The sequence below is a fragment of the Caloenas nicobarica genome, chromosome 4, assembly GCF_036013445.1.
Source record: "Caloenas nicobarica isolate bCalNic1 chromosome 4, bCalNic1.hap1, whole genome shotgun sequence".
Lineage (NCBI taxonomy): Eukaryota > Metazoa > Chordata > Aves > Columbiformes > Columbidae > Caloenas > Caloenas nicobarica.
This window is the reverse complement of record NC_088248.1, coordinates 6,462,568-6,489,526: the sequence shown is the minus strand read 5'-3', so window position 1 is coordinate 6,489,526 and position 26,959 is coordinate 6,462,568. Positions and strand designations below refer to the sequence as shown.

Sequence of the window (26,959 nt, the reverse complement as noted above, 5' to 3'; positions counted from 1 at the left end):
AATAGGAGGATCAAGGGTATTAAAGGTTAATGGGAGTTACTGGAGTACCTACTTATTGAAATGACATTACACGACTTGGTTTCACACACTACAATTAACTGACACAACATACTATTTTTAATTACAATTAGCTCATTGTGAAATTTTGCTTATTTGTTTGGAGGGGCATGGAGATACCTGCAGTGCCAGTAAAACTGAGATAACATCCTCTCCTGCACCCTTTTTCACTTGGAGTGGAGGGTTTCAACAGTGCTGTGGTCAAAGCAGTGCGCAAAAAGCTGTCCTTTTCATTGAGGAGATAAGCAACAGTATTTAGTTTGGTGGGCTTTTCTGGATGAGCACTGATAGTTTAAAGGTCAAAAGGCTTGTGCAGGGGAAAAAAAAAAGTTACGTGTTGTCAATCAACAGAAAAGGCTACTGAAAACCAATTTCTGAAAAAAAAAAGTGAAAAGCTACTTGTTTCTGAGTCTAGTTTCTGTTTCTTAAAATTGATACTTCTGTTATCTTAGTAAGCAGAGAAAACTATCTGTAAACCTCTGAATGAGCAGGAAAGAGGGTATCATGGGTAAAGCACTGGGGCTTAGGAGATATGGGTTCAGTTCCCAGCTATACCACAGCTTTCCTGTATGTCTTTTAGGGTTAAAAGAAAAAAAGAAAGGCACTGAAATGAATGGTTCCAGCAGGGTTTGTACCACATTGCATGATCTCTGTGTGCTTTGGCTATCAGTTGCTGCTTGTTAATTTTGTACCCTTTCCTCTTACTCTTTGCACATTTTGCCTGATCATTTATATTAGCACCCTAGGGAAAAGACTGCAGCTACGCTGGTTAGGAACTCCTCTGCGCGCACACACAGAGCAGGTAGCAATAACAGCTTTGCTTTATTTACTGCAAATATTTAGTTTTTTGGAAGGGAGCTGCCTGCCTCTGCTTTGCATTATAAACAAGAGCTACTAACACTCTGGCCCCTTGTGTGCTGCCAGAACCCCCTTCTCCGAATTAAACAGCAAAATGGTACAAAAATGGCTTATGTTTATACAGCTCCAAGCACAGTGGGATTCTGTTTCGTGGCTGGGATATGAGATGCCTCCTAACATGCAATAATTAATTTCACTCTATCCACTCTCATATTTAGAAGCAGAGTTGCCATCCTGAATTAGACTCATGCTCCAGCTTGTCCAACAAAATATCTCCAACCAGCTAGTAGTAGTTGATTCAAGAAAAAGCAGCTATTCAGTAGGTAGTCAAAAACTTCTTTCCAATCCATAAGCTAGAGTTTGTTTTATAGTAAAAAACATGTTAACTTGCAACTGCTCCGAAGGAGGTTTTGTTTTATCCCAGTTTTTAAGTAAAAATTAGGTTTTAGCTTCTATACCTGCCTCTAAGACTTTCCATCTGTTTCCTCTTTGTGGTCCATCAAAGAAAAAATACTCCCAAAAGTACTTTTCTTCAGTTGCTACAAAGTATGTGACTGGGTGCCTTCCTCCTGCAAGTGTCTGTACATAGGCAGACTGTTATAGCTCTGTGAGCCCAAGGAAAATGAAAAGAGCTTTGTGAAAATGGCAAGGGCTGCCATCAGTTTGCAGGATCACAAGTCAGCTGACAGCACTGGGGGAAAAAGAAAAAAAAAAGCAAGCTACCTATAGCTAACATATTGTCAACTGCACAAGATAGGCACAGTAGAAAAATACATAGAAATCCATGTTTTCCTACCTGGTCTCTCACTTCTCAGGCACTACATGTAGTAACAGGGAGAAAGAAAATAGATCAGCACAATTCTTATTTTTCCTACTACCTTCTCATAGCTACAAAAGCTGCTTCTCTGCATTAACGATTACAGAGAAGCAGAAAAGAACAGGTCTAAACTCATTTAAAGAGAACAAATGTTCTATGGAAAGTATGGAGAGCACCATAGAAACAGAGAACTGAAAGGCTGTATTTTTGTGTTTTGTGCATTTTTCCTGTTTATAAATATCACGAGTGCTCTTCCCGATTCGGTCAATATTTTTATTTGCTCCTGGATATGTGATGTGTACACTGGCAAACTGACTGTGTGTGGAACAGAGACTCACTAGCATAGGTTTTCTTTCCCCAAAAATGTCTACTGGTTTTATGAGTTAAATAAGTGTTAAAACTGACCCTTTTCAGTTGCTTAGCTTTTGTGGTTTTGATTTTTATCGTTCCCATTTTAGTAATACTTCAGGCCTTCTTGGGTAGACAAACTTAAATAGGCAGGCAAGCAAAGGAGTGCAGTGGGAAGAGAAAATTGGTCATTTGAAAAGAAATTATGTTAAGGTCTGTAATACATACACACACACACACTTCTCCAAATCCCAGGGAGAGGTGAGTTCAATGTATTTTCCAGCTTTCTTATGTTCTCTTTCAGGGATAAATTGCATTCCTTTTATTAAGCTATTATATACATGCACTTTAAGCTCCAAGGAAACATCTCATTTCTGTGAACTTTAGTAACTTTGGGGGAAGGGAAGCAATTCTTGTTTTACTGCAACTCCTCATTTTCCTAATTTTAACACGGGCAGGACAGTAACGCTACTTGCACACGAGGAAATATTCTATCATTCTTTTCTGGTTTTTGCTTACATAAGAGCTGAAAGTTTTGTGTCCTTTGGCAAATATAAAAACTGTATAACTTCAAAGTATGTGACTTCAAACACAAGTGAAGTAGCACAGAAAGAACAAATAGATTAAACAAAGATGAAAAAAAAAAGTATCAGGGGCATGAAATGGGGGTGAGTTCTGCACGAACAGTTGTTGTCTCTCATGCTAAGGGACAAATATGGAAAGTTATTAAAGGACACTGAAATTGAAGGCAAAACTCTCCTGTCAGCATCAGGCCTAGGGTTAATGTTTAACCTTTGATCTCTCTAACAGCACTAAAAGTGGCAAGAGAAGGAACAAATAATCAGTGCAAACTCAGAAATGCCACTGTCACATTCTCTCATATATTCTTTATTCCTGCTTGCTACCTTCTGCTACCCAGCTGCTGCAAGAGTAATGGGAACTGCATGTCAAAAAGAAGTCAGAAAAGAAAAAAGTGGTGAAGGGCTTAGTGAAAGAGAAGCAGGTTCTGGATGTGACCCAAATAATTGTGTCTCACAAATGAGAAGACAGGTGAGAAAGAAACCACTGGAGTGTAATAATAAAAATACAGTGACTTTAATCAACATTAACAAAAAATGGAAGCAACCAATGTGAACATACAACTAACAGCAGAAGTCATGTGTATAACAAGATCTGCAGACTGGCCTTCACTCTCTGTTGTATGATGGTAAATACTATGACTCATTTAGACAAGTTCAGAATATGGAAGAGACACTTGCACCAACTGCTTCCCCTGTGAGGAAAAGCCATTTTTCAGGATTAATTTTGTAAAGCAAGCCATGTGCTTTGCACACTGTCTTGAGTGCTTGCTGCAAAAGTGCACAAGGAAGCCTGAAAAATGTGCATGGGACTGGAAAATAATGTTTCTGGGTGAAGAAGAGAACCTGTAATAATAAGGTCTCACAACGCACTCCCAACACAGGCTTCAAGTGTCTCCAGAGACCAGAACCTGTCTGACAGCTTTGGTTTAGGTCCACGGGCATGAAATACATTGTCAGTTGGGTGCTTCTGACAGGCTATTATGTATTTTCTTCTGTGCTTCCTGAAACCATCTTGGCAAGACACCCCCAATAATTACCACCACTTCTCCCCTGTCCTTTTATTTTTAAGCAACAGATTGGTGGCCATTATTTGTTTGGTTGAGCAAATGCAGAAATCTCCACCAAGCTTCTCATGCCTAATGGAGATCCAAAACTTGCCTTGCAGTGGTATTAGCTTTCATAACAGCAACACCTCTTTGTGTCAACATGTCTCATTAAGTAATAAAGACTTTCAGCTATTTGATTTTACTTATAAAGTTAGTCAGATTCATTATTTTTTTTTGTACTTTAAAAAGGGAATTGTTCTAGTATTTTAACAGTCAGTGAGTCATGCCTAATTAAGGAAAAAATATAACCATTTACAGTGGGATTCTTGTACGGCAAAGAGCTGTTTTGTCATAAAAGCTTTCAGGGATTGAATTCCTTATACATTTTTTAAGAGGGAAGGGGGGCAGGGAAATCATTGGAAACCTCTGCAGCAATTCCGTTAACTCCCATCTCTTACTTAAGGCCAGTCCATTCCAGGGAAATGTATCAATACAACCCAGATTGCACTTGAGTGGGGGGAAAAAAACAGCGGCATCTGACAAAGGAATCAGTGATCTAGAATGGAACACAGATGCAGAAAGCTCAGCCAAAACCCAAACTACAATACGTTTTCTTAAACTCTGCGGTTTTTATTTCTTTCCCCCTGCTCCGCTGCCCGTGAGGACTAGGGACATTCCTAGAACTCTGTCCTCGCTGGCTGCGTCAAGGCAGCTGCCCAGGGTGCTGGGACACTGTTTGTAAACACTAACCACGTGTGTGCAACCGCATGGAGAGTCATCCTCCTGACCTAATATCTACCCGCTTGGTAAGCCGGGGTATTACTGCAGTGGAGTTAAATCCTTTTCCAATATGATGTGACTTAAAGCAGCTCATGCCAGGACACTGGAAGACAAATCTCGGACTGTTTATGCATTATTAGAAAGGAGATTAAGCAGAGAAGTTGTTTAAATTTTAGTCATTGAAAACTAAGTTTAAGAATAGCTCATGTAGAGTACAGAATGCAGAAGTCATTATCCTCTTCATACGTCTGTGAAAAATTCAACTTAAACCTGGAAACTTCTCCACCCCCACACATACACCTGGTGAAGCCAGTATTCATACGCTGGGAACCTACATGGAATATATTTGTTAGAGGTAATGCTGTAGGACATGTGAAGATATTTCATGTTGTCTAAATTGCATCACAGTAATTAATCGGAAAGTGCCAAGGCTACTGCTCTGTAACCAAGGAAGACACTTCCAAGGGGTACTTGGTTATTTAGCTATTCCTGGTTATCTCAGCTATCTAACCACTCACCTGCTCTCTTTGCTACTTCTTTGAAACTGTCTTAAAAGATATGATGTACTTGATTAGGATTAAAACGTTGAATCTTCCTTTCTTGCTGAACTTAAGCATAGAACAAGCCTATTCCTTTGCATACTGCAATAGAAATGCTGCCTTTAAAAAAAAACAAAAAACACACACACCAAGAATTAGGTCAAACTGAAGCCTCAATACTGCAAGCCTTTATTTATTTGCAAGAATAATCCTACTGGGGTTTCTTGCCATATGTATGCTACAAGGCAACAACACTCCAACTTGGAATCCACACCTCCACAGAGCACTTTGTTCTTGAAGGACAGCCTGAATTTTGTTCAGGTTGCTAAGATGATTCAGCTTTCTGGAAGGTGTTTGACAGAGATGGACAAGCCTGCTTGAAAAGACAGACAGGAATCTAAATATTTATGGCTTCTAATTGTTAAAGTGTTTTTCAAAGAACAGCAACTTTCTTTAAATTGTCCCCAGATTTAAAATCCTTTCCTACGAACAACTAGTAGAACACTCTTTCAGATCCTCTTATAAGGCAGGGCAATTTTTTTTTTCTTCATTTCAAGAACAGTGAGAGATACGTGGGTGAAATCAGTTGGCTGTTCTTCCTATTTCTCAAACCTTGTTTTTCTCTACCTTCCTTCCGTTACTCCCTGCTACGTAATATGAGGCACATTCCTAGTATTTCAATCCAAACAACTTTTTTTGGGTCAGTCATCAGCTGTCCTTGGGATTAGTCCAACTAATGCTGGAGGTTCAGAATTCTATTCCTTAACCCCACCAAGTCTGTCTTCTCCACCCACTGAGCATTTCCCTGAGAAAATCAGTGACGATCTTAAGAGCCTTGTCTACCCTAAGGGAAGGCAGAAGTGACTTCCATGGATGACTGAGAAGATGATTACTCATGGTACTTTCCATTTGTAACATTTTATTATCTAGGATACTGGGACGAGTTATGCAAATGGAACATGCAAGCAGTGACGATCTGAAAGTGCAACAACCGGAACTATGGCAACTTGTTACTAGTTACTTGTTCAGTGTTCAAAAGGATCTTTTTCCTGCAGAATATAATTGAATGAGTAAGAAGGTATTCACTGCCTTATGGAGTATGGGATTGGAATAATGCTACAAGTGTGATTGATTCATATAATTCCCTTTTTGGCTTTCAGCCATAATGCAGTCATATGCTTTATCTCTGTTCAGACTACAGCTTTTTTTTTTTTTAAATAATGAATCATAGTACATCCCACTCCATTTCAGAACCAGCACATTGCCTTTCAAAATGATGTCACAACACTTACTGCTGCTGGCTGTCTGCCTTAACAGCAATCAGAGAGCTGGACTAAATAAATACTGTATATTATTTGGCAAAATCATTTGTGGTTGTGTTCTCCAGCACAGTTTCCAAGATAACCACCAACTCTACTTGAAACTTGGCAACTTTGTTCTACCACTTTCAGGCTCCAATTGTGAAGCTGGCTTGCAGATGCTGCTACCACGCTTAGAGCTACTGTGTGGCAGTCAAGTGAGAGAGGCAGAAGGGTCACTTGCTGTGGCAAGCCAAGTTTGACAGCTCACCTGAAATTCCACCTCGAAAAATGGACAATTTTATTAAAAATGCCCTTAGCTGGCTCCAGTAGAAACAAGAGACACATCTTCCACTCAGAATGAAACAGAGCAAGGGATTTAAAGGCACTGCTTAGGCACACTCTGAGAAAACCACTCTACTGCCCATGCAAGTAACTTAGAAGTGAAGCACTCCCTGTAATCCCAAACAGGGTCCGTAACATTAGCCCAACCCAAACTTCAAGTTTTTCAACACCTGAACAGCAGATTGTTTCCAAAACACAGTAAGGTTGGTTTGGTTTTGGTTTGGTTTTTTCCTTTTTTTCTCTTTAGGGCTGTCTGGCTGTTGCTAGTATTTAAAGGAACCGTATGGGAGATGGAGTCCCAGCAGCATCTGAAGTGCTTGGGGGAAGTGGGAACAGTCCCTTCCAACTCTAGCAGCTGAAATCCCCGTTCCAGCAGCATCTACAGGGTCTCCCACTTCTGCACGCAGAAACCAAAATATTTACCACCACCTATTTCTGTTACCCAATGCAGCACTGGTGCCAGCAAGAGACCTTGGAAATCTGTCAGTCATAATAACTCCTCAGCGGGTACACATTTCTCGTTCTTTAAACAATGTTGACATGCCAAAGTCTAGGACCATGCACACTATATCAAAACAATACCAGTTTCCCTGGCTAAAAGCCAGGAATCAGCACAATGCCAAAGTCCTTGTTAAAAGCCTTACTACGAAGTGATAGTTCGGCAAATTCAGGAGGCTCAGTGTCTCCATTCAACCTTTTCTTCTTTTGAAGATTTGTTAATAATTAGTTCTGAAATGGGCAATACAAAAATACTTTATGAGGTTCCCTGGATGCATTCACAAAGTTTTTTGATGTCGCTTCCCAAATTGAAACAAATATCTCCACTAAAAGATGACTTTTGAGTTCTTCATGTGAACAGCAGTTTAGTCCCACCACCTAAGCACTGTTGTTTGTCCCCCCGCCTTTTTTTTTTTCCTCCTCCCTACACCCTGGTTGCTAGATTTAAATGTTTTCTGACTTCACTGGCAGGGTTCACACTACACTTTCCATGACACTGAGGAAGAGAGACAAAATATTGCCCAGCAGTGATTTATTTACATTGGTTCAAAAGTGTTGTTTTTCTGCAAGATAAAATCCAAGATGCATACATTCTTTCAAAGCGTTAACAGCAGCAGATCTGGCAGACCAAAAGTTCTTCACTTGCTAGATTTACTAATGTTTTCAAGACACAACAAACTTACGTATAATAGAATATCATTTGGGAGCAGGAAAAGAAATACGCGAAACTGTCTTTAACACAGATGCAGCAAAATAGTATCAGTGTTTGTATTCATTTTTGAGTCTTTTGAAAAAAAAAGTCAGACATTTAGCAACGGAGAACTGAAGCGTCAAAGGGCATGAGCAACTGAAGCGCCGTGTGTTTCGGGGACAAAGAGCTGAAAGAGGTTCTGTTTCTGTATGTTAGTCTGTTAAAAACTGTTACCTGACCATTGCTGGTCACGGACCTTTAGCAACAATATACAAATGGTAATCTATATAGAAACTGCATAGGCTTCCCTTTACTTGGAGAGGTGAGAGAAATTAATTGCAAGGTGACCAGGAAAAGAAAAAACCTACTAAGAATTAAAGTTTGGCGAAATGTAACAGTAGTTGGGGGGAAAGTGGCCCTAAGGGCTCAAAGAAATGCGCTCATTTTCCGTGGCTACTGTTAAAAGGAACCAATACATTCATCACACGCCACTTAAGGAAATTTGTCTAACTCCCAAAAGATAAGAGAAGGAATGATTTATAGTCTATGGTCAGCCTGCCATGCCAAGGGCTTCTCTTAAAAAGACACTGCATGTACCAAGGTGTTGTTTCCATCACCTTTTATTCAGTCAGATCCCACTCCATGTCGAGTTTATACATGACCCTTGACCATTAACATCTCCCTATTGAATATCTTTGGCAACCACGTCCTGTTTCGCACTTTACAACCTCCAGAGAAAGTGCCGTAGCGGAATACACATGCAGATACACAAGTGAATATACATGTTACTACACTTCACCCCCTGCTGCAGTAAGTCAATCTGTCATTAACATGCAAATAGAATGGCCTCATTAGCCGACAAACAACACCCTGTGACCTGCTTTCACTAGGGACAGTATCTCCTCATCTTTGAAACTCCTAAACTTCACAATCAAAAAAGGAAGAGAAAAAAAGAAAAAAATGCTGAACTGATCACTGCTCAAAGCCTGCACATTTGCATGCTTCTCAGCATCGAAAACAAATCTTGCGATGAGATCTTTGGTTGCAACATTTCAATGGAAGCACACTAGACCACAACACTTCTCCCTCCACCTCACTCTCTGAAAAGGAAAATTACTTAGCAGAAAAAGGGTCTGCTGAATCTCCAAGATTCAAACCGCGAGCCGAAGAGCCTCATTCTAACTAAGGGCTGGAAAATGCCCGCTGGTGTGTGAGGGGTGATCTAACGCCGACACATCTCACGGTGCGAGCGCACGGAGCCGCGCGTCCGGCTCACAACGTGCTGAGGTTGTTGCTCTTGTCTGTCATCTGGCGGGGAACAAGTCCGACCTCGCCGAAAGCGTCATTTTAGGGGAACATGCACGAGAAAGTAATTTTTTTTTTTTTCCCTTCTTCCCGTGGCCACATTGTGCAAGTGGCCCCGCCGGCAGCATTTAGCAACGCGGACAAAACGCGCGTGTAGATCGCTCAGAAAAAGGAAAGGCCTCGCAACGAGCCCCCCCCCCCCACCCGCACACACTTCTCCTTCGCCCCCCAGAGCCGCGTTTCGCTCCCCCCACCCGCCCGCCGCTCTCCCCAAACTCCTCACGCCCACCCCCTCTCCCCGGGGCTGCGCCCGCCTTTGTGTCCCCCCGCGGCCGCGGAGCGCACACAGCCGGGGCGCCGACCCCCGGCCGCGCTCCGCGGGGCTGTGCGCGGGGCGGCCCGAACGCCGGGGTCCCCGCGGGGCGGGGCGGCGGGGACAGCGGGGCAGCCCCGCGGCGGGGAGCCCCCGGGGGGGGGCTGCGGGGCGGCTCCCGCCGCCGTCCCCGTCCCCCCCGCCGCCGCCGCGCAGACAAAGGCGCGGGGAGGGGCGGCGAGGCGAAGTTGGGGGCCGGCCCCGCGGGGAGGGGGCGGCGGGGCCCCCCGCCGCCTCTGTCAGTCAGTCAGGCAGTCAGCCATGTTGGGGGAGCCGCGGCGGCGCCCACCCCCCCGCCGATGCCCAGCGGCGCGGCGCGGCCCCGCGACACCCCCCGGGGAGCCCGCGGGGAAGGCGGCCGGCGCGGCGGACCCGCTCTGACCTCTGCCGCGTCCCTCAGCCTTGCCGACATCCAGCACGCACAGCCGGGCGCCGCGCTCCCCGCTCCTACAGGGCCGCCATCTTGCTTCCTTCTGCTCCTTGACGAAAGCGGCCGGGCCCCCGCATCAATATGCGCGCGGCGCCCTGACGTCGGCGCCCGCCCCGCGCTCCGCGCCGCCCCGCGCGCGCGGCACTGCCCCCCCCCCCCGCGCCCCCCTCCGCGCGGCGCCGGCGCCCCCGTGCAGCGGGCGCGAGCGGGGGCGCCCCGTCCCCGACCGCGGGGCTTTTTGTACCGGCTGCTGCCGCTTTTTGGCCTTTTGGGTTGGTTTTTTCCCCCCTCCCTTTTCCCCTCTTCCCACTCCTCCCCCCCCCTTTTTTTTTTTTTGATTTCGCGCTGCGCGGGAGCTGGTGGGTCCGTGGGGTACCGCGGGATGCCACGCAGGGCACCCCCTCCCGCACGCATCCCTCCCCGGGCGCCGGCGGCGCTTTCCCACGGCCGCCCGCCTGCCGTTCCCGCGGCGGGGTGGGCAGCTGCGGGGGCCGCGACTTCTTCCCCCGGGCTGCGGCTCGGTGGGAGGGGGCAGCGTGACAGAAAAGCCAAAAAAAAAAAAAAAAAAAAAAAACAACAAAACCAAAATCTCCCCAGGTTTCCCCAAAAGGAAGTCCGGTGCCCACTGGCGCCAGGGCCCACGTGTTGTGCCGGGGCCCCCGCACAGCCGCCCGGGCGAGCGCCGCTTCCCCGCTCCGCAAAGCCGCAGCCCCGCGGTGTGCGTGACTCCTCCCGCGTCCCTCGCGAACGGGGCCAATTACACCCCTGCCGACCCCCCACACTTTTCTTGCTCTCCGCAAGAGAAGCGGTTTCGTGCCCGCGGAGGGAGGAGGTTTGGCTGCCGCTCTCAGCCCCGCGGTGCGGGGTGCGGTGCCCCCCCCCCGGCCGGCCAGCCCTCGCCAGCGAGCGACAGGTTGCCGCTGCCGTCCCCTCCGCACGCCGCCCCGCTTTCACCGGAGGAGCTGCAACCTTTCCAGCCGGGCGGCTGCGGGGAGCAGAAGTATGCAAACCCGCCTCTGTGGGAACCGGCGCTTTCACGGCCGAAACACCGCACCGGAGCCCTGAGCACCGCACTGAGCCGGTGGTCTCCCCTGCACGGTACCGTCTCCGCTGCAAGAACTAGAGCATCCCCCAGGCTGCTCTGTTCCGGCTCGTCCGCGACGCGCTGCGGGGCTGGGGCGGAATTTTAGGCGACCGTTCGCTTCCCGGACAGACCGTCTCCCACCCGCGGATATGTCGTTCACCGCGGAGGTGACAGGAGGGGTCTCCAGACGCTGTGGTGACCAGCGGTGCCCGAGTCCCCAGCTCTCCTCTGCCCGGGGAAGTCAGGATGGTGAGAAAAGGCTTTAGCAAGTTGCCAAATCCAGTGCGCTCGATGCAGATCAGAGTGATTTCTAGGAAGTTCAGGTCATCACTGAGTAATTTGCTTTTCACATCACAGCTTGTTCTCTGGGTTTTGGTTTTGCTTTAATTTCTGCGAAACATTTCAGAAGCAGACTGGAGATAAGAGGTTGCCCTTTCAACTTGCTAAAATCTCTTTGCGCTGCCAGCAGGGTGTCACTCCTGTACCCGTGCTCGCTCTCCCCAGCCCTCAGAAAGGTGCTGGCCCAGTTAGCCCTATCCCATAGGAAAATAAGCAAGTTTTCTAGACAAAGGTCTTTGTGTTTGCTTCCACAGAACTGACTTGTCTTGTGCAGCCTAAGCCTGTGAAAAAAGGCTCAGTCTCTGTCTCTGTTTTGAAGAGTAAATGATGCAAAGAACGGTTAAGATCTGCCTCAGTTTTGCCAGATTTGTTGTGTTTTCGTGATACTTACTTGGTTTCCATCATTATTTCAAACTCTTCAGTCTGCATATTTATTAAAGCCTAGGGTTGCTTTTTCCCCTGCTGTGGCACATCCAACTGACATTACCAGGAGCGAGAACACTCGACCTCTTAGTGGGTGCAAAGTGCTGTCTCCTGCTGAGCCGCTCTCACAGCACCTGCAGAGACACCTCCCTTCTCTGCACCGTCTCGTTCTGCCTAACCAGGGCACGGCATTGACAGGGTTCAGCCAGGCCTCTGTCTCTGCTTTTCTCCAGTATTTGCATTGTGCTGGGTGAGACGACTCCCCACTGCGTGGCTCAGATCGCTCCTGTGCCCGTCCACCCTTTGCGGCTGGAAAGAGCAGGTGTCTGGTTTTGCCAGGGCTCTGCCAGGCCGGCTCCCGGGAGCACAGCCCTCTCTTCCCTTCGCATGAGCAAGCAGCTGCAAACCTGGCAAACTGGGTGGGTAAAATGAAAAAAGAAAGAAAAAAAAAACCCAAACCAACCCCAAAGCCACAAGCAGGGGTTTTACACTGAGCTGGGATTCTTTTCTTTTCCGACTGTGCTCCTGTGCTGAAGATAAAGAAACAACCCATGCATATCTGACCTGCACGTATGAATGCGAGAGAAGCGTGCATTTTTTAAATGCTTCCTGTCATAGGTGTGGTTCACTTCTCTATTCTTTTCTTTATCTCTCTCTCTTCTTAAAAAAGAAAAAAAAAAGAAAAAAAAACCCAACACAACAAACAAAAACCAAATGAACACACACAAAAGCCCCAAACAAATCAAAACAAACAAACAAAAGCCCCCCAAAACCAAACAACAACCCTTTACTGTCCTATTGACAGCCCGTTGTAATCACCAGCCCCAACAACGCCAGGAGCAGTCCTGCTGAAGCAGCAGTGCTGTTCCTGGAGCACAAGGCACATCTACCGGAGCCTCCCCTGCTCGGCTGGGTTGTGCTCAGCTTTCTTGACCTACAAGCCTCTTAATTGACCTGGTGCCCTCCCGCAGCCCTGCCACATTTTGACAGACCGCAGGATCTTTTGGCTTCCAGATCAACTGCTTTCTAGTACACGTGCCTCTGTCAAATGCAGCTTGCTCTTCAATGCACGTTTCTTGGTATCAGTTAGTAACCTAATGAAAAGAATACGGATCTAATTTCTTTCTTGGAGTAGCTCTTTTGGCTTCTACATATCTATTGAATGAGAAAATTTGACCCAGTTTGTCTTGCCGTGTCTTTGCGTATCAAATGGGCAGAAAAATATTCCTGAACTTGACCATAGTGACTTAAAAAAACCCACACCCTTTCATCCTTAAAAGCTGGGGAAAAATAAACCCAAACTTTTAAACTCTCGAGCATGCTGTTCCCAGCCTGGAGTTGCACGCATTTTTCAAGAGACGTACCTGCTGCGAAGAACAGATGTGCAGCTTCCTTGGAAATGCACTGAAACTTGCTCAGTTCAAGCAGTGTTTTGGAGCTGCTTCTAGGGCTATCCCAGCCTTTTTCTTCTCAGTCGGTCTTTGCATCTGTAAGCAATGAAAAGAAAAAAAAAAAAAAAAAAAAAGGACATTTCAACAACTGATGAAATGCACTGAGAATCCTACCAAAAAATCCTCTCCAGACTATGTGTGTCAACTGCTGTCCTTGTCAGGAACAGCTTTCGAGATCTGCTGGGAACAGAATAATCTGCTTCAATCTAACTTGCAGAGCAGAGGGTTAATAGCAATAAGGTCCAGAGGCCTGATCACCACACAGTGTGATTCGGGGGGAATCCCTGCAGGTCTCGGCTGAAGCCATGTTTCTTATTTCCCCAGCTGGCGCTGCAGCAAAACAAACATGTCATGGGCCAAATGCAGGTAAAAAGCATCCTGTCACTTGGCAATTAGAGCATTTGTGTGTACAATGTGTAATTGCACACAATTAGATCAACAGTTTAAAAGATAGTGGGCCTTACCCCTTTGCTGGAGGGAAAGCTCGTTCCCCATGAAGGATGTTGGGGTAACCAGGGCGTAAATCGCAGCCAAAGTTTCCTCCTAACTCAAAAGCTGCAATGAGCAAACCTGACTCTGACTATCTGAAGGAATATAATGTACTTGCCCCTTCTCCCCCAAACGCCTGCATGAAACGTTCAGAAAGACATACAGTGCAAATAATTTTTCATGCTTTACCTGCATTGAAGAATAAGGGAGTTTATATTAACCACCCACTTCACACAGCTCGCTGAGCCAAATTCAACTCTAACTTAAAATTTCTGTTCAAAAAAACAAGTTCAGGGCCATAATTAAATTGTTTCTACTGAGCATGCAACTCTTCATGTTCTTTTATTCATGTTTTCTCCCTGCTGCGATAAAAGTGTGAACAGCTACATGAGGTCAGGGAAAACAAATGTGCTAGATAGCCCATTCCACCTCCTTGAGCAAAACTCGGCAGTCCGGAGGACCGGCAACTGCGACACGATAGGTCTTTTCTCCATGTAAACATTTATCTCTGTCTTCCACCATGGGATGCTGATTTCTCATGGGCCCCGGTCCAGATCACAGCAGCATCCAGCAGAAGCCCTACAGGGACAAGGTGTTACACTGCCGGTGGGAAAGGCAACGGGACCAGTTTGGCAAGCCATCATTTTGCTTTAGTTTATCATTTCAGCAGGGCTTTTTCAGGTTCTGAGGCATCTGTTTGTCCCTATGCTCGAGAGTCCAGCCTCAGAGCTGAGGGATCCAACTGGTACCGGGGCTGCAGCTGTGGCTCTGCTGGTGGGGCTTGGAGGTGGCCTGGGGTTCCAGTATAACAGAACGACACTTTATTCGTCAGAGGTCACTATTGTCATTTCTTGGTGTTCCTTCCCTGGACAGGAGGGGTTTTTTCCAGGACAGCACCCATGAGACGGTGCAGAGGAAATGCGTTAGCTCGGTGTGGAGTTTGGGGAGCAAGTTGCCCAATGGTTGGGATGAGCCCTCGGTATCTGCGTGAGCAGAGCCCGTGTGAAGAGGGGTGGGTGTGGGAGACTTTGACACTTCTGTTTCTGATATGGACATGGGTAGCACTGGCTCCAGCCAACACCACGTTGCTCCTGGGCCCTGCCTTCTCCTCGGCTTTACCTAAAAGTGTCTCTATTTGAACAGTGGTTTGTTTTCAGCGGCCACTCTGTCCTCTGTCCCTGGGCATGACTTTTCATCAATTATGGATTAAAGGGGAACGATGGAGGGCTAAATTCCTACGGGTGCTGGTCTCTGGGAGGTGCTCAGTATCCCCTCTCCTTGCAAACTGACTCCGGCTTCCTCGGAAAATTGGAGTAGAAGATGAAGGAGTAATTGAGCACTTGCCTCATGCAACCACATTTTCATATTAGGTGTCTGAAGCCAGGGTGCCCGTGTCTGTAGTTAGGCACCGAGGAAAGGTGGCTTTGTTTAAGGTGAGCTTGACGTCCGCTGGTGTCACTAGTGACAGTCTCAGAGAATCAGTAATAGTCACTTTTACTTCAATATTTTCTGATAATATGGATTAAACATACGACTTTGGATTTTGGGAATTTGGTCATTTTCTACAGTTCGCCTCAAAAGTAGAAAGGAGAAGGTCTTGCTCTTGACTCAGGATGAGTCAAGGAGATTTCCTACGTTTTGCATTGCAGCCTGTGATTTCCTGGCAGATGTGAAAGTTGGCTCCCAAGAAAGTCCTGCAAAGGGAAAAGCGCTGAGGGAAAACCATTAGGGGCTGATGAAACAGCTAAACCAGGTGGCACACAGTGACCTGGGCTGCAACACGGCAAATGCCAGCCCTTGGAAGGAGCCTGAGCTGTGTGCCCAGGCAAGACCTGGGAAAGGCAGGGGCTGCATGGTCAGACAACTTGTAACAAGCTTTACCTTTTAGTTTTTAATCATCGTTTGCCTTTTTAACAAGCTCAGTGGGACTCGGCTTGTTGGTTTCCCTTCTCTGAGCACATCTAGATGAGAAGCCCAAACCGAATCACAGGGGTGCCATCACCTCCGTGATTCAGAAACTCTCAGCCTCTGAGCAGACGTGACTGCATCACTTTTGTTCATACCCTTAGCGCAGGCACAATTATACTGAGTTAAATTCTGCTTAAATCACATAAAACCTACATGCGAAGATAACTGCATTGCAGCCTGCATTTCAGCAGCTAAATGGTGTTCAAAAGCGATGTAAATGCTTGTGTACTCGCAATCTCCTTAGTGCGGGTTTTCTAATCTAGAAGCAATATATAAAGAAGATGTTCTAGCTGTCTTTGTCTCTTTTGATTCCCTTCTCTGGCAGAGCAGTCCGTCTGTGGTCCAAGCTGAGCTGTCAGCTTGCTTTGATTTTTTCTTGCGTGCCTGCTACTGTTTTAGGCAGGGAGTCGGCACCATAGCTCCTCGGGGGCAACAGGTCTGGGTTCGGACATGACCTGGCAATAGCCTGGGGTTTTGCAGCTTGGGGAAAGACCTCTGCATTTGGTCCTTTCTTTTTTTTTGTGAATGTGAGGATGATATATAGGGTCTTCCTTCCTCCCTTCTTCAAAGAGCTGTAAAAAAGCTCTACTGAAAGCTGCAGATATACATCAGACACACAGTCACCGCATTATATGTATTATAAGGTACATTTTTGTCTGAAGATTCGAAGAACAAGAGGAATAGCCTGGCAGGGCTCTGCAGCTATGAGGCACCAGCAGAAGTCCTCATTGCCCTGAGCAACTTAAAAAAATAAAATAAAATTTAAAAATCTGTCTTCTTTTGGGAGATTTGGACAGTGGGGAAATCTGTCTGCCTTTCACAGCCCATTGGCACAGTTTTTGCTCTTTCCAGCCTTTCTCTGTGGGCAAAATGTACCATCCTGCGCCCCTTTTTGGCAGGCGGCGGGGTGACGTGGCAGCAGGTGGGACTCAGTTTTGGTCACTGGTGTCAGCGGGTTCCTCAGGGCAGGGCTGGGGGCTGGTGGCCAAAGCACGGCCCGTGGTCAGCCCTCAGTCAGCATCGTGCACCTTTCCGTGCAGCTGGTGCCTCCGATGTAATGTGCCACTGGCTGTCAAAATGAAAAATAGCCGTGGTGCTGCTCAGTGGTGACAACCTGCTCTGTCTTCTCCTTCACTTAATGGGGTATTGAGAGATAATGAAAAAATGCTGGTAAAAAAAAAAAAAAAAAAAATTAAAAAAAAAAATATATATATGATAGCTGCTGGGACAATCTGTGCCTTGCTAATTCCATCACTGAAAAATTAGAAGATGCATTAAAAAGTGATCGCTGTGAGAGAAGGAGATTGTCTGTGGCCACAGACTCTGATTGCCACATAGTCTGCACTGTATTTATTTTATTTCCATCCAGGAAAAAGCTGTGGATGAGCTCCCCACCTGTGTGACAGCATCCTTGGTTTTCTGCAGTGCCAAGGAAGTGAGGGTGCCACTAATTGGAGGTCCCTAAAGAGAAGCAGCTTAAGGGGCATGACTTTTAGAGGATAGTTATTTGGTATTTTCAGAAAATTCAACTGCCAGGTGCTTTTAGGGCATCTCAAATTAGGGACCTGCTTTATGAGATTTTTACTTCCAGTCCCACTTAGCCTTGCTTTTCCATTTGTAAATAAGATCACTAATACCCTTATCAGCAGAGGGATTTAGCAAAGATAAACAGATTTGTTTTTAATTCCTTCAGAAATCATGCCAGAATTACAGAAAATAAACAGGAAATATTTGGAGACTCAGCACAGAAGCAAACCAGGATTTAAAAGGCACCACAGAGGCTCTGGGGGACAGACCACAGCTTGGAAAAACGGGCAGGGAAGGGCATGGCAGATTTAGGAAAACTAAGCAGAGAAAACAGGGGTTAAGTTTTGCAGCAAACACCAAGAAAGGCTGTTCTTCATCTGACATTCGGGAGGAAGCAAGAGGAAGATTTATTGAAGGAGTTTGGAGACAGACAAAGAGGGAAAAGAGGAGGGTGTAAAGAGGAGGGTTGTTACAGCCCAGTTGATCAGAAGGGAGATTTTGGGATGGTACCACGTAAGCAGCTCCTAAGTGGTCACCCACAGGTGATAAAGGATGTCACCTACCTGGTGAAGTCCCCTGGTGGGGACAGTCCCCGGGAGGGGCACAGGCTCTTTGTACACCAGGGATGTACGGCAGAAAAGGCTCCAAAGGCACCAGCGGGTGCTGCTCTGGGGCCAGCAGCCAGACAGTGCTGTCCAAGGGCAAACTGCGCCCCACGGTGAATTTGCCATGGGGAGATCTCCTCTGCTGTTCATGGCTTGGTGGGGCTTCAGATGGAGAAATGCGGCCAGCTGGAGAGCTGTGCTTCCAGCAGCGTATTAGATGAAGGAGTTCAGAGATGGTCTGCAGGAATGACAGCTTATACAGCGAGGCTCTCCCACGAGCAGAAGGGCTTGGAGCAGCTGAATCAGGGTTTTGGCAGATGTAAGGACATGGTAAGTCATCTGCTCCGTGTTAAATTCTGTTCAAAAGCTGAGCATCACCTGCCCTTCACATCCACTGGAAATAAAGCAAAAAGAACCTGGGGTAATTGGCAGCAAGGCACATCTCTTGCCAAGACAATAATTTCTGACTGTAAAGGTAGTTCTGTGCTGAAACAAGTTGCCTAGAGAAGATATTTCAGTGGAGACTCAGCAGGGCAGAGCCTGTCAGGATACATCCACCCATACAGGCTAAGGGTGGACCAGGAAACCACCTGCAGACCTTCTCAGACCCATGTTTCCATCACAATGTGAAAATTATGGACTTTTCAAAGAGTCCCAGGAAAAACCACAGCATCCCAGTTGGAAGACTATACAGAAAATAAAATCTGGGTGCTGAAAGTAAGAAAAGTAGTGGAGATGTGCCGTTTCCTGGGCTCTTCTCACTTGTAGAGTTACTGGCTACATGGTCAAGGATGAAGAAGGGGTCACAATTTACATCACTTTTTTTCTGAAATTCTGAGGAGTGGACTGAACCTGGAATATTAAAATACGCTTTGAAAAAATATGACTAGTAAACTGAGGAGTGACTTGGATGGAAGACGTTATTTAATTTCTAGAGGTAGCAGTCCAAGAAAGCCAACCTTCAGAAAATATGTAAATGTGAACTGAAATTAAGGAAATAAAATTCTAGTGGGAAATACATAGGGAAGCAAGAACATTCAAAGTAATTACTGAAAGGCTATACCCGTTTGGGAGTGGAGGACGTGCATCCAAATGATGCTGACAGGTTGGAAAAGCTTCGGAGAGGACCTGCCAGCTTGCCATCAGTTCCTGACCTTTTTTCTGAGGTCAGGAATACTTGTCTCCCTCTGAGACATGTAAAGAAGTTCAACCTACTTATTTTAAGAAAGGCAAGGTTAAGATCACAGTCCTCAAATGTCTACAAAGGGAAAAGTTCTCAGTAGCTGCCAGTTCTTTAATCAGGCAGAGACAGGCAAAACAAAACACCATGGGCGGGGGCTAAATCTAGACAAATTCAGTCCAAAAGGTTCTTGTTTATAAGAGCGATATTATTTTCCTATATTGTGGAACAATTTGGCAGGGGAAGTGGCAGAGCCTTCTCATCAAGGGTTTTTCTAAAATACATGTCATGGCTTGCTTTGGCTGGTTACCTAAAGGTTACCTGTGTGAGAGGTCAGGTGAGAGGATTAGTGGCATCTAATCTAGTTCGTGGATCATGATTTTGTGTCTTTTGTCCTGTTACTGTGATGTGAGTGGTCAACCTGAAGATATGTGCGCTGGAGGCCTATCCAGTGAGCAGATGTTTGGCATTCGAGAGATAAAGTGCAAGACACACCGTGCAAAAGAATTATAATGGTATTAATTGCACAGTCCTTCAAGGACTTTCGAAGCCAGGGATTGCCAAAGGAGTCGAGAAAGCAGCTGCTGTCCCACTTTGAGCCCCTGAAGCTCCTACTCGTATCTAGCTTGGTAAAAGAGACTTTGTGGGCTACTGCTGTGGGACTCACGTGGTTTTGATGGTTTCAGCTGGCTGTCCCTCCCTGACAGAGCTCTTCTTAATTTTCAAGTGACAAAAAAAAGGTACTCCATCTGAGGGAGGTCAAGAGAGCAACGAGTTTATGAAAAGGGCAGGACTCAAATTAATAAATGCGGGTGGGATGGAGATAGTGAGGTGCGTTTGCCTTTCACATCTAGTCACCCATGTTAATCTGTTCTAATTGCATTAGGAGGGAATGGACAAGCGACAGAGCTGATGTTTGCTGAGGCCGGTTGCTTGTAGCAGCTCTGGGTGTCTGCTGGGAGATTTTACTGGGTAAAAGCAAAGATGCTTCTCTCAAGTGAAAGTAAGCACCATCTAGGTACATATGTGTCTATATTAGATTAGTGACAAGGGTATCTACATATACATATGCATAAATGTTGTCTTCTCAGGAAAGACATTTTAGCCTAAAACTTTTCAGTTGATGAAATGTATACCGTTTCACTCCAAACTTAGGTGAGATCACACTTTCCACATTGGAAAACAAGCTCTTAATTTCTCTTTTGCTCCTCTGACATTTCAAATGCAATGTTTTCCTGGCAGATAGCATTCATCATGTCCCCCAGTGGTGCTGCTTTTTTCGTCCAGATCTTCTCCAGCAAAGCTCTTGTGTTTTGTCAGTGGGGGTTTCAATATGGATCAGAGTCCATAAGGCTCACTGAGGACAAGCTTTGCCAAGGCGAGGAGGGAAGGATTTGGTCTCGGAGCTGAACATCATCGAGAACAGATTTTTTTTTCCTTTCAGTCTATTTAAACTCATTGATATTTTTCTCCCAACTCCATTTTTGCTACATCCAAATCAGTGGCAATGTGGGGGGGCAAAAATCCCTTTCTGAAGCCTCCTCATGCCAAAGCTGTACCTGACATGTGCACCACCTGATGTCCAGAGGGGACAGCCTGATTTTGCGATGTCTTTGGACCCTTTCGGGTCATGCACATCTGCAGCGGTATCTGGTGGGGGGTGAATGGAGAAGAGCCACATGGCAGCGCAGAGACCTCGTGTGTGTGTGTTCTTTTTATCCAAGAGCCACAAGGAGCTTGTATTTTTTTAACTGATTCTCTCGTTACCTCCTTTCTCGCTTCCTTCACACACAGGTAACCACACAGGCATGGCTTGCTCCTGTTTTATATTTGCCGAGCGTTTGAAGGGAAGCACCGGTGATGTCCTCACCCCTCCGGGCCTGGCAGTAGCGTTTTCCCACTCCGGGAGGTTTCCCCATCCTCTCCACGGATGGTCTCATGTGTGCCCCTTGCGGGGCCACCCATGGCAGAGGCCACGGGGCAGAGAACCCACCAGCTGCCTGGGGCGTGATGTATCTGCTCTCGAAGGGTTTTGAGTAGCCTTGTCGAAAAGGGTGGTGTTTCCTCCTGACCATGGTGGATTGCAGCACGGGAACGTCCCAGTGTGCTGTCGAGTATTAAAAAAAAAATACAGAAGCGCCATGATCTGATCAGCCCAGACCTGTTTTAAGGGCTCCCAAATTTTGACCGGCCCAAGCGTGGGGCAAGTGGGATGCTATCGGTGCTGCCACTCAGTGAGGGGAGAAGAAATAAGCCAGGTGCCCTAAGTGGGACGCTGCAGGCTCCCAAGGGGCTGGGGTTGTCCCTCCTAATAGATTTATTGCTTGCTGTGTTGTTTTCCAGGTTGTTTGGTTCATTTATTTTTTTTTTCCCCCACTTAAATTTTGGGCTTTCGTTCTGCCAGCGGATTTTGAAAGTATACTTGCAGTACGCCAGGCCTCATCCCGACGGAAGCGCTAAATGGGAATTACGAATCAATATCTATTTCCAAGCGCCGCTCCCCCCCCCCCAAAAAAAAAAAAAAAGTGTTGACACTCTTCCTGCTGTTAGGAGCCCAACAGTAGGTGCTGAGCTGTCGTTATTTACCTCATGCACGCTAATTAGTCCCATGCGTGTGGCTGGGAGTGTGCACCCACAGGGTGGCCATCCCCACGCGCCCGCTGCAATCAGGGATGCTTCTCCCGAGGTGAGGGATGGGGACCGCTTCCCAAAGTGCCTCTCTGCTGGTGAAGGATGAACCGTAAGGGCAAAGCGTCCTTCAGGGCAGGTGTTCTGAGGAGGAAAAGGCTCCGACTGGAACGAGTAGCAAAACTCACATCCCAAGCACGGAGAAATGCTTTTAATATACACGCTCTTAAAGTCAGAGGAGAAATCTCCGAGAGCAACAGCGTGGTGAACGTGTCTGGGCTCTAACCCATCTAAATTCTCTTAAATGCTCGTCATTGCAGGAGTGGGGATTTAGAGAGGGATTTCCCCACAGAGAGACATAGCCTTGCACAACTGAAACGACTTCTCTCCTTTGGGTGCTTTTTGCTGGATTTTGATGGCACTAAATCCTGTCGAGTCCTGCAGGTGTGTTTCATCTCCCGAGGTAATGCTGCTGGGTAGGAAAATGCCTATAAAATGCCCATCCTTTCAGCGTGCAATCTGCAGACTTGGCTTTTGTTGTTGTTGTTGTTTTTTAAGGGGTTTTGTTCATTTCCTCCACATATTTATTTAACATTAAGGTGTTGAAAATATATATTTATGAGAAAGCAGCCATCAGATAGTTAAGAACCCTGATGGTCTCTCCCAGTTTTAAACAGAAAGTGTTGCTCTCTGAGTACGGAAGCCAACACAAATCAGCACAAACAATCGTTAAGTCATTAGCAAAGGCTGTGAATGCCAGTAGTGCTAATATTAAGCCTTCTGGTGCTCTCCCTGGAATTGTCTGACTCAATTGCATCCTGTTACACTCACAATCTGCTTTCTGCTATCAGCAGATAGGCTCGCAGCCGTTTAAATTCTAATTTAGAAAAATCCAAGAGTGCTTGGGTTGGGGCTTTTTTTTTTTTTTTTTTTTTTTTTCCTGGCTTTCTTCCCTGCTCCCATGAGAACATTGCGGCTCCCAGAGGTCAGCCTGGGGAAGAGCTTGATCTCCCATGTGGCTGAGCACCAGGAGCCCGTTTTTGGGCTGATGTAGCCTGCAGCAAGGGCAGCCCGAGAGGGAGGGTAGCTCTTGCTGCGTGGGAAGATCAAAGCAGGTTTGCTCTTTTAGCTCGAGAAAAATCAGTCGGAGTGGCAGGGGATAGGAGTCCAGTCCCCCCTGGGAGCAGCAGAGACCCCCCATCTTCATGTTGATGGTACTACGTTGCTTTAGTCCAAAGCAGATGCATGAGATGCGGGCATCCCCTTTCCCATGTGCTCTCATACCAACAAGCCCACCAAGGAAGAAACACTTGGTCTTTTTAGGAAGGCTGTTATCCGCAGTGTGGGGAGGGTAGAAATGAAAGAAAAAGCTTCAGAAGTTAGATGACTTTCCTTCAGGAAAGCTGCAAAGAACAACATAACGTGGGAAAGAGGCAGCAAAACCCCCTTTGCTGTCAGGACCGTGGTGTCAGCAGGAGGGGTGTGAGCCCGGGATGTGCTCCAAAGAGGGGCTCTCTGTCCTTGCCCTTACCCTAGTTTTGCACGCCTTTGCTCGAGGACATTAGCAGTGACAGCATCACCTGCTTGTCCTCCCTGCGCCAGCTTGTTTGGGAGGAGAAGGTGATGGAGCCATCAGGAGGGAAGGGTTGAGTGCTTGGGGCCTTGGCCATGGGAAACCTGAAGGTAGCTTAAGCAAGAATGGTATATAAAGACACATAAAAAAATATACATGTATGTAAGTGCATGATTTTAGCTGGAACAATCAGTCCAGGGGTTTGCCACCTGAAGCCCCCCTCAACGTTTCCCTCTCACTACTCCCTGGGCTTCCTCCTCCCGCCCTGCAAGGGACCAGACATGAGGAGCAGCCCCTGCACCACTCTCCCCTTTCTTTCCTATCGCCTTGTGCTTTTGCTGGGGGCAGAGAGGTGCTGATGGTGCCCTCCCCGCCGCAGCTGAGCCTCCAGCTGTGGGGGTTTCACACCTGTGGCTGTTCCTAGAGGCCAAGTTTGTTCCTCACAGCATCTATTTGGGGAGGAAACGGCCCCACGGCAGAAAGAGACCTGCCTCCTGGAGGAAGGGGGCTTCACCTCGCTGCCAGCTCCCCTCCAAGGAAGCGAGACCTCAGGAGCACCACAAAATGCTGATGGTGAAATAAATCCCCCGTGCAGAGACAGCACAGGGAAGGGCGGCTGGACCAGACTGCTACAGCTGGAGCGAGAGCTCCCGGGAAGGTGTGGGATGGGAAGGGGGTGGCATGGGCTTGGGGTGCAGGCAGCCCTTCGCTTGGAGCCCACTGATGATGACACGTGGGTTTGGTTCATTTTGTGGTAACCTCTTTTGGTAAAGATGTTAATTTTACTAGAGAAAAATTATTTCCAGGGGGAGTATCCCTTTGCCACCACAGGCAGTTAAGGTCTAGTCCTGTATTTCTGGTGACATCTGCCAGAGCTTCATCTGTGCTTGGAGAGCAGCATAAAGCCACTTACCTGCCTCTGAGGGGAAACTCCGTTCCCTCTTCCTGGTGGCAGGTTTGTGACATGTGCCTTAAAGATGCTCAGATGCTCAGAAGTCACAAATGGCAATCAGTGCAAATAACTGCCAAACTATGCGTGCTTCCTGTGGGTATATGTGTGACTATATAGGCAGTCACACAAATATGTTCATACATTCGTGTATATGTATATATATACACACACATATGCATATATACATCATGTGCACCGAAAACATTTATTGGTGAATGGGGTCTGGCTCAGTGACACAGAGATGAAGCGGATCACATCTCCCACCCTCCCTGCATCCCTCCCCCCGTCCCTCTGAGGGGTTTAGGGTGGTCTTCTCGGTGTGCGGGCACAGGGGCTCAGCAGCGCTGCTGTCGGCACCAGCTGCTTCCCGTGACATGCGGCTGTCACTTCTCTGAGTCAGTGCAGGTGGCAGATGATTCATCTCTGGCATCAGCATGGTGCTCATCTGCACAGTCTCAGGTTAGACTTTTTTTTTTTCAATGCCCAGATGATTCATCTCCTCATGTTGGTGCTTCAAATTCTTCAGTCCCAGGGGCACCGTCTTCTGCAGTCGGTCTTCTAGGAAAGTTGTGCCACCACTTCCCTCCCTCCCTGCTGAGCAGCACCGCCTGGGTTTTTTTGTACTCTCTGCTCTTTGCTTTCTTATTTCCTGACAGCTGGGGCTATGTGGCATCCAGATAGCATCAGTTATCTGGGGGCAACAGTTTTCCTTGACGTCTCATCCCTTGTATTTTAGGAGGGCAGTGATTACCATGGCATCTTCCAGTCTTGCTTCTACAGGACTTGGCTGAGGTGGCGAGATGGCTTGGCTGAAAATGTGTCACGCTACCAGAAGGGTCTTCCCAAATGCCTCTCCCTGGAGCAAGCGGGCACATTCCGCCTTGAAGAAAACCAAACCACTCAGAGTGACAAAGCCCATACTCAGCTTTTCAGAGTGCCAAGGTGAAGCCCTTTCAGCTTACAGCAATGAAGCTAGTTAGATATTGGTCTTCTGAGATACTTGTTGGCCCATGAGGCGGTGAGAAAGAGCTGCTGAAGATAATGAGAGTGAAGGGCATGAGGGCTTTAAACTGTGTGTTTGCCAGCACCAGCTGGAGATGATGGGAGACGGAAGAAGGGTGAATGGAGGTGAAAGAGCCAAGGGATTAGTCCAGAGAGTGAGAGGACTTTGAAGATAAAGAAATATCCAGAGGAAGGAAATATTGAGGAAATATCCTTCCTTTCAGGAAGGAAATATCTAGAGGTTGGACTTTCTCCCCTCTCCCTTGCCATCCCCATTTCCCACAGATGCAGGGAATGGGGAGAATGAGGGAGAGGGAGGAAAGTCCACAGGCCCTGGTGTGGATGTGGCAGAAACAATGTGGGCTTGTGGCTGAGATTTTAAGTGTGTTTTGGCAAATAGTAATAGTTTTTCAGAATTCCCTAGCAAGCATGAAATGTGTCCTTGCCACGGGTATGTTTTCACTGCTTGTGGGTGCCCCCTCTGAAAAGTAGAGGGCTGTAAAAAGCCTGCCTTTCTAATTGTGTGTATGTGTAGACAGTGAAAGTGCAATCTAAGATAATTAATGCTAATTAATTATTACATGGTCAAATGAGCAGGAAATGCACATGGAAACAAAAAAAAATTAATTATATGAAAATAGGATAATCAGTGTGTTCAGATACACATTATCTGAGCAAGCATATACTCTGAATTTTAAAAGGGTTACTGTAGGAAAAAAAAAAGCTATGAAGAGGAAACATTTCCTAAAACACTCTGTCCTGCATGTTAAAAGAAAAAGCTAGTAAAAATAGATGAGGTTAAGAAAAAGAGGCTAGTTTCAGTATCACTCACCCTCAAAGGGGAAAACATTGACATCATACAGCCTACTGCACTCTCACCATAGAAATACACCTGGTCCGTGAATTTAGTCATTATTAAAACAAAACAGAAAGGGCTAAATTTTGCTAACCGTCCTCCCGGTGTGCAGTGTTTTGTTTTGCAAGCCATTGCAGCGAGGCTGGAGAAAGCAAGATGAGAAGGTGGGCGGGTGAGTGACCGAAACCCGTGGGATGGGAGCGTGCAGAGGCAAACTGATGGGTTCTACATCTGCCACAACTGGGCCTGAATTACCGTTACAGCTGCATGCAGACAGAAGCTGGTTTCCTTATAAATATAAAAATACTTGCTCAGAAAGTCTCCAGAGCTGTCAGGATCCAGGTTTTCTTCCTATATGGCTTTTTCCCTGTTGGCTCCCAATCCACAGTGTGTCATGAAATGCTCCTCCTCAGCAGCTGAGACCAGGGCTTGTTGCTGGTGGAGACCAGGGGAGATGGTGACTGTGTTCTGGGAGACTCTGGGGTTCCTCAAACTGACCTGTGGGGTTCACCTCCATGGTCTCCACGTGCTGCTGTGCATCGGGTGGATGGTGTTGCATTGCTAAGCAGGTGCACCACCTCCTTCAGGTACCACCCTCTGGGTTACTGGTGGGATGTGTGGGACAGTCCAGCATGGAAAATGCAGAAACATATCTGCTCGGGGAGCCTGAGATGGGGGAGGCAAAGGCACTGGAGAAAGAAATTCCAGCTCCTGTGAAAGAGATTTAAAATACAGAACTTTATAGCCAAAATTTCTCACTTTCTCCTTCCTCCTCATCCAAGGATTCTGGTTTTAGGTGTTGAATGAAAAAGCAAGCTTTCCAAATGGCTGCAAAAACATTGCTTAGTGGAAAAATCTAATTTTATCCCAAAACTGTGTTTGACTGAGAAATGCATCCTAACCCTGGTCTGAAGAC

At 46.8% G+C, this 26,959-nt stretch overlaps 1 protein-coding gene across 2 annotated transcripts in view; it reads right to left on the bottom strand.

The window, feature by feature from the left end:
- TET2 (tet methylcytosine dioxygenase 2) overlaps positions 1-10,001 on the bottom strand; it is a 73,254-nt gene extending 63,253 nt beyond the window's left edge. The window contains exon 1 of one of the 2 annotated variants that reach the window (XM_065634084.1): positions 9,919-10,001. In XM_065634084.1, coding sequence (XP_065490156.1) covers positions 9,919-9,948 — 30 coding nt within the window. In that variant the 5' untranslated portion in view covers positions 9,949-10,001. The remainder of the gene's footprint in view (positions 1-9,918) is intronic. The other variant, XM_065634085.1, reaches the window with a different exon arrangement.
- Between the last annotated feature and the right edge of the window lie 16,958 nt (positions 10,002-26,959).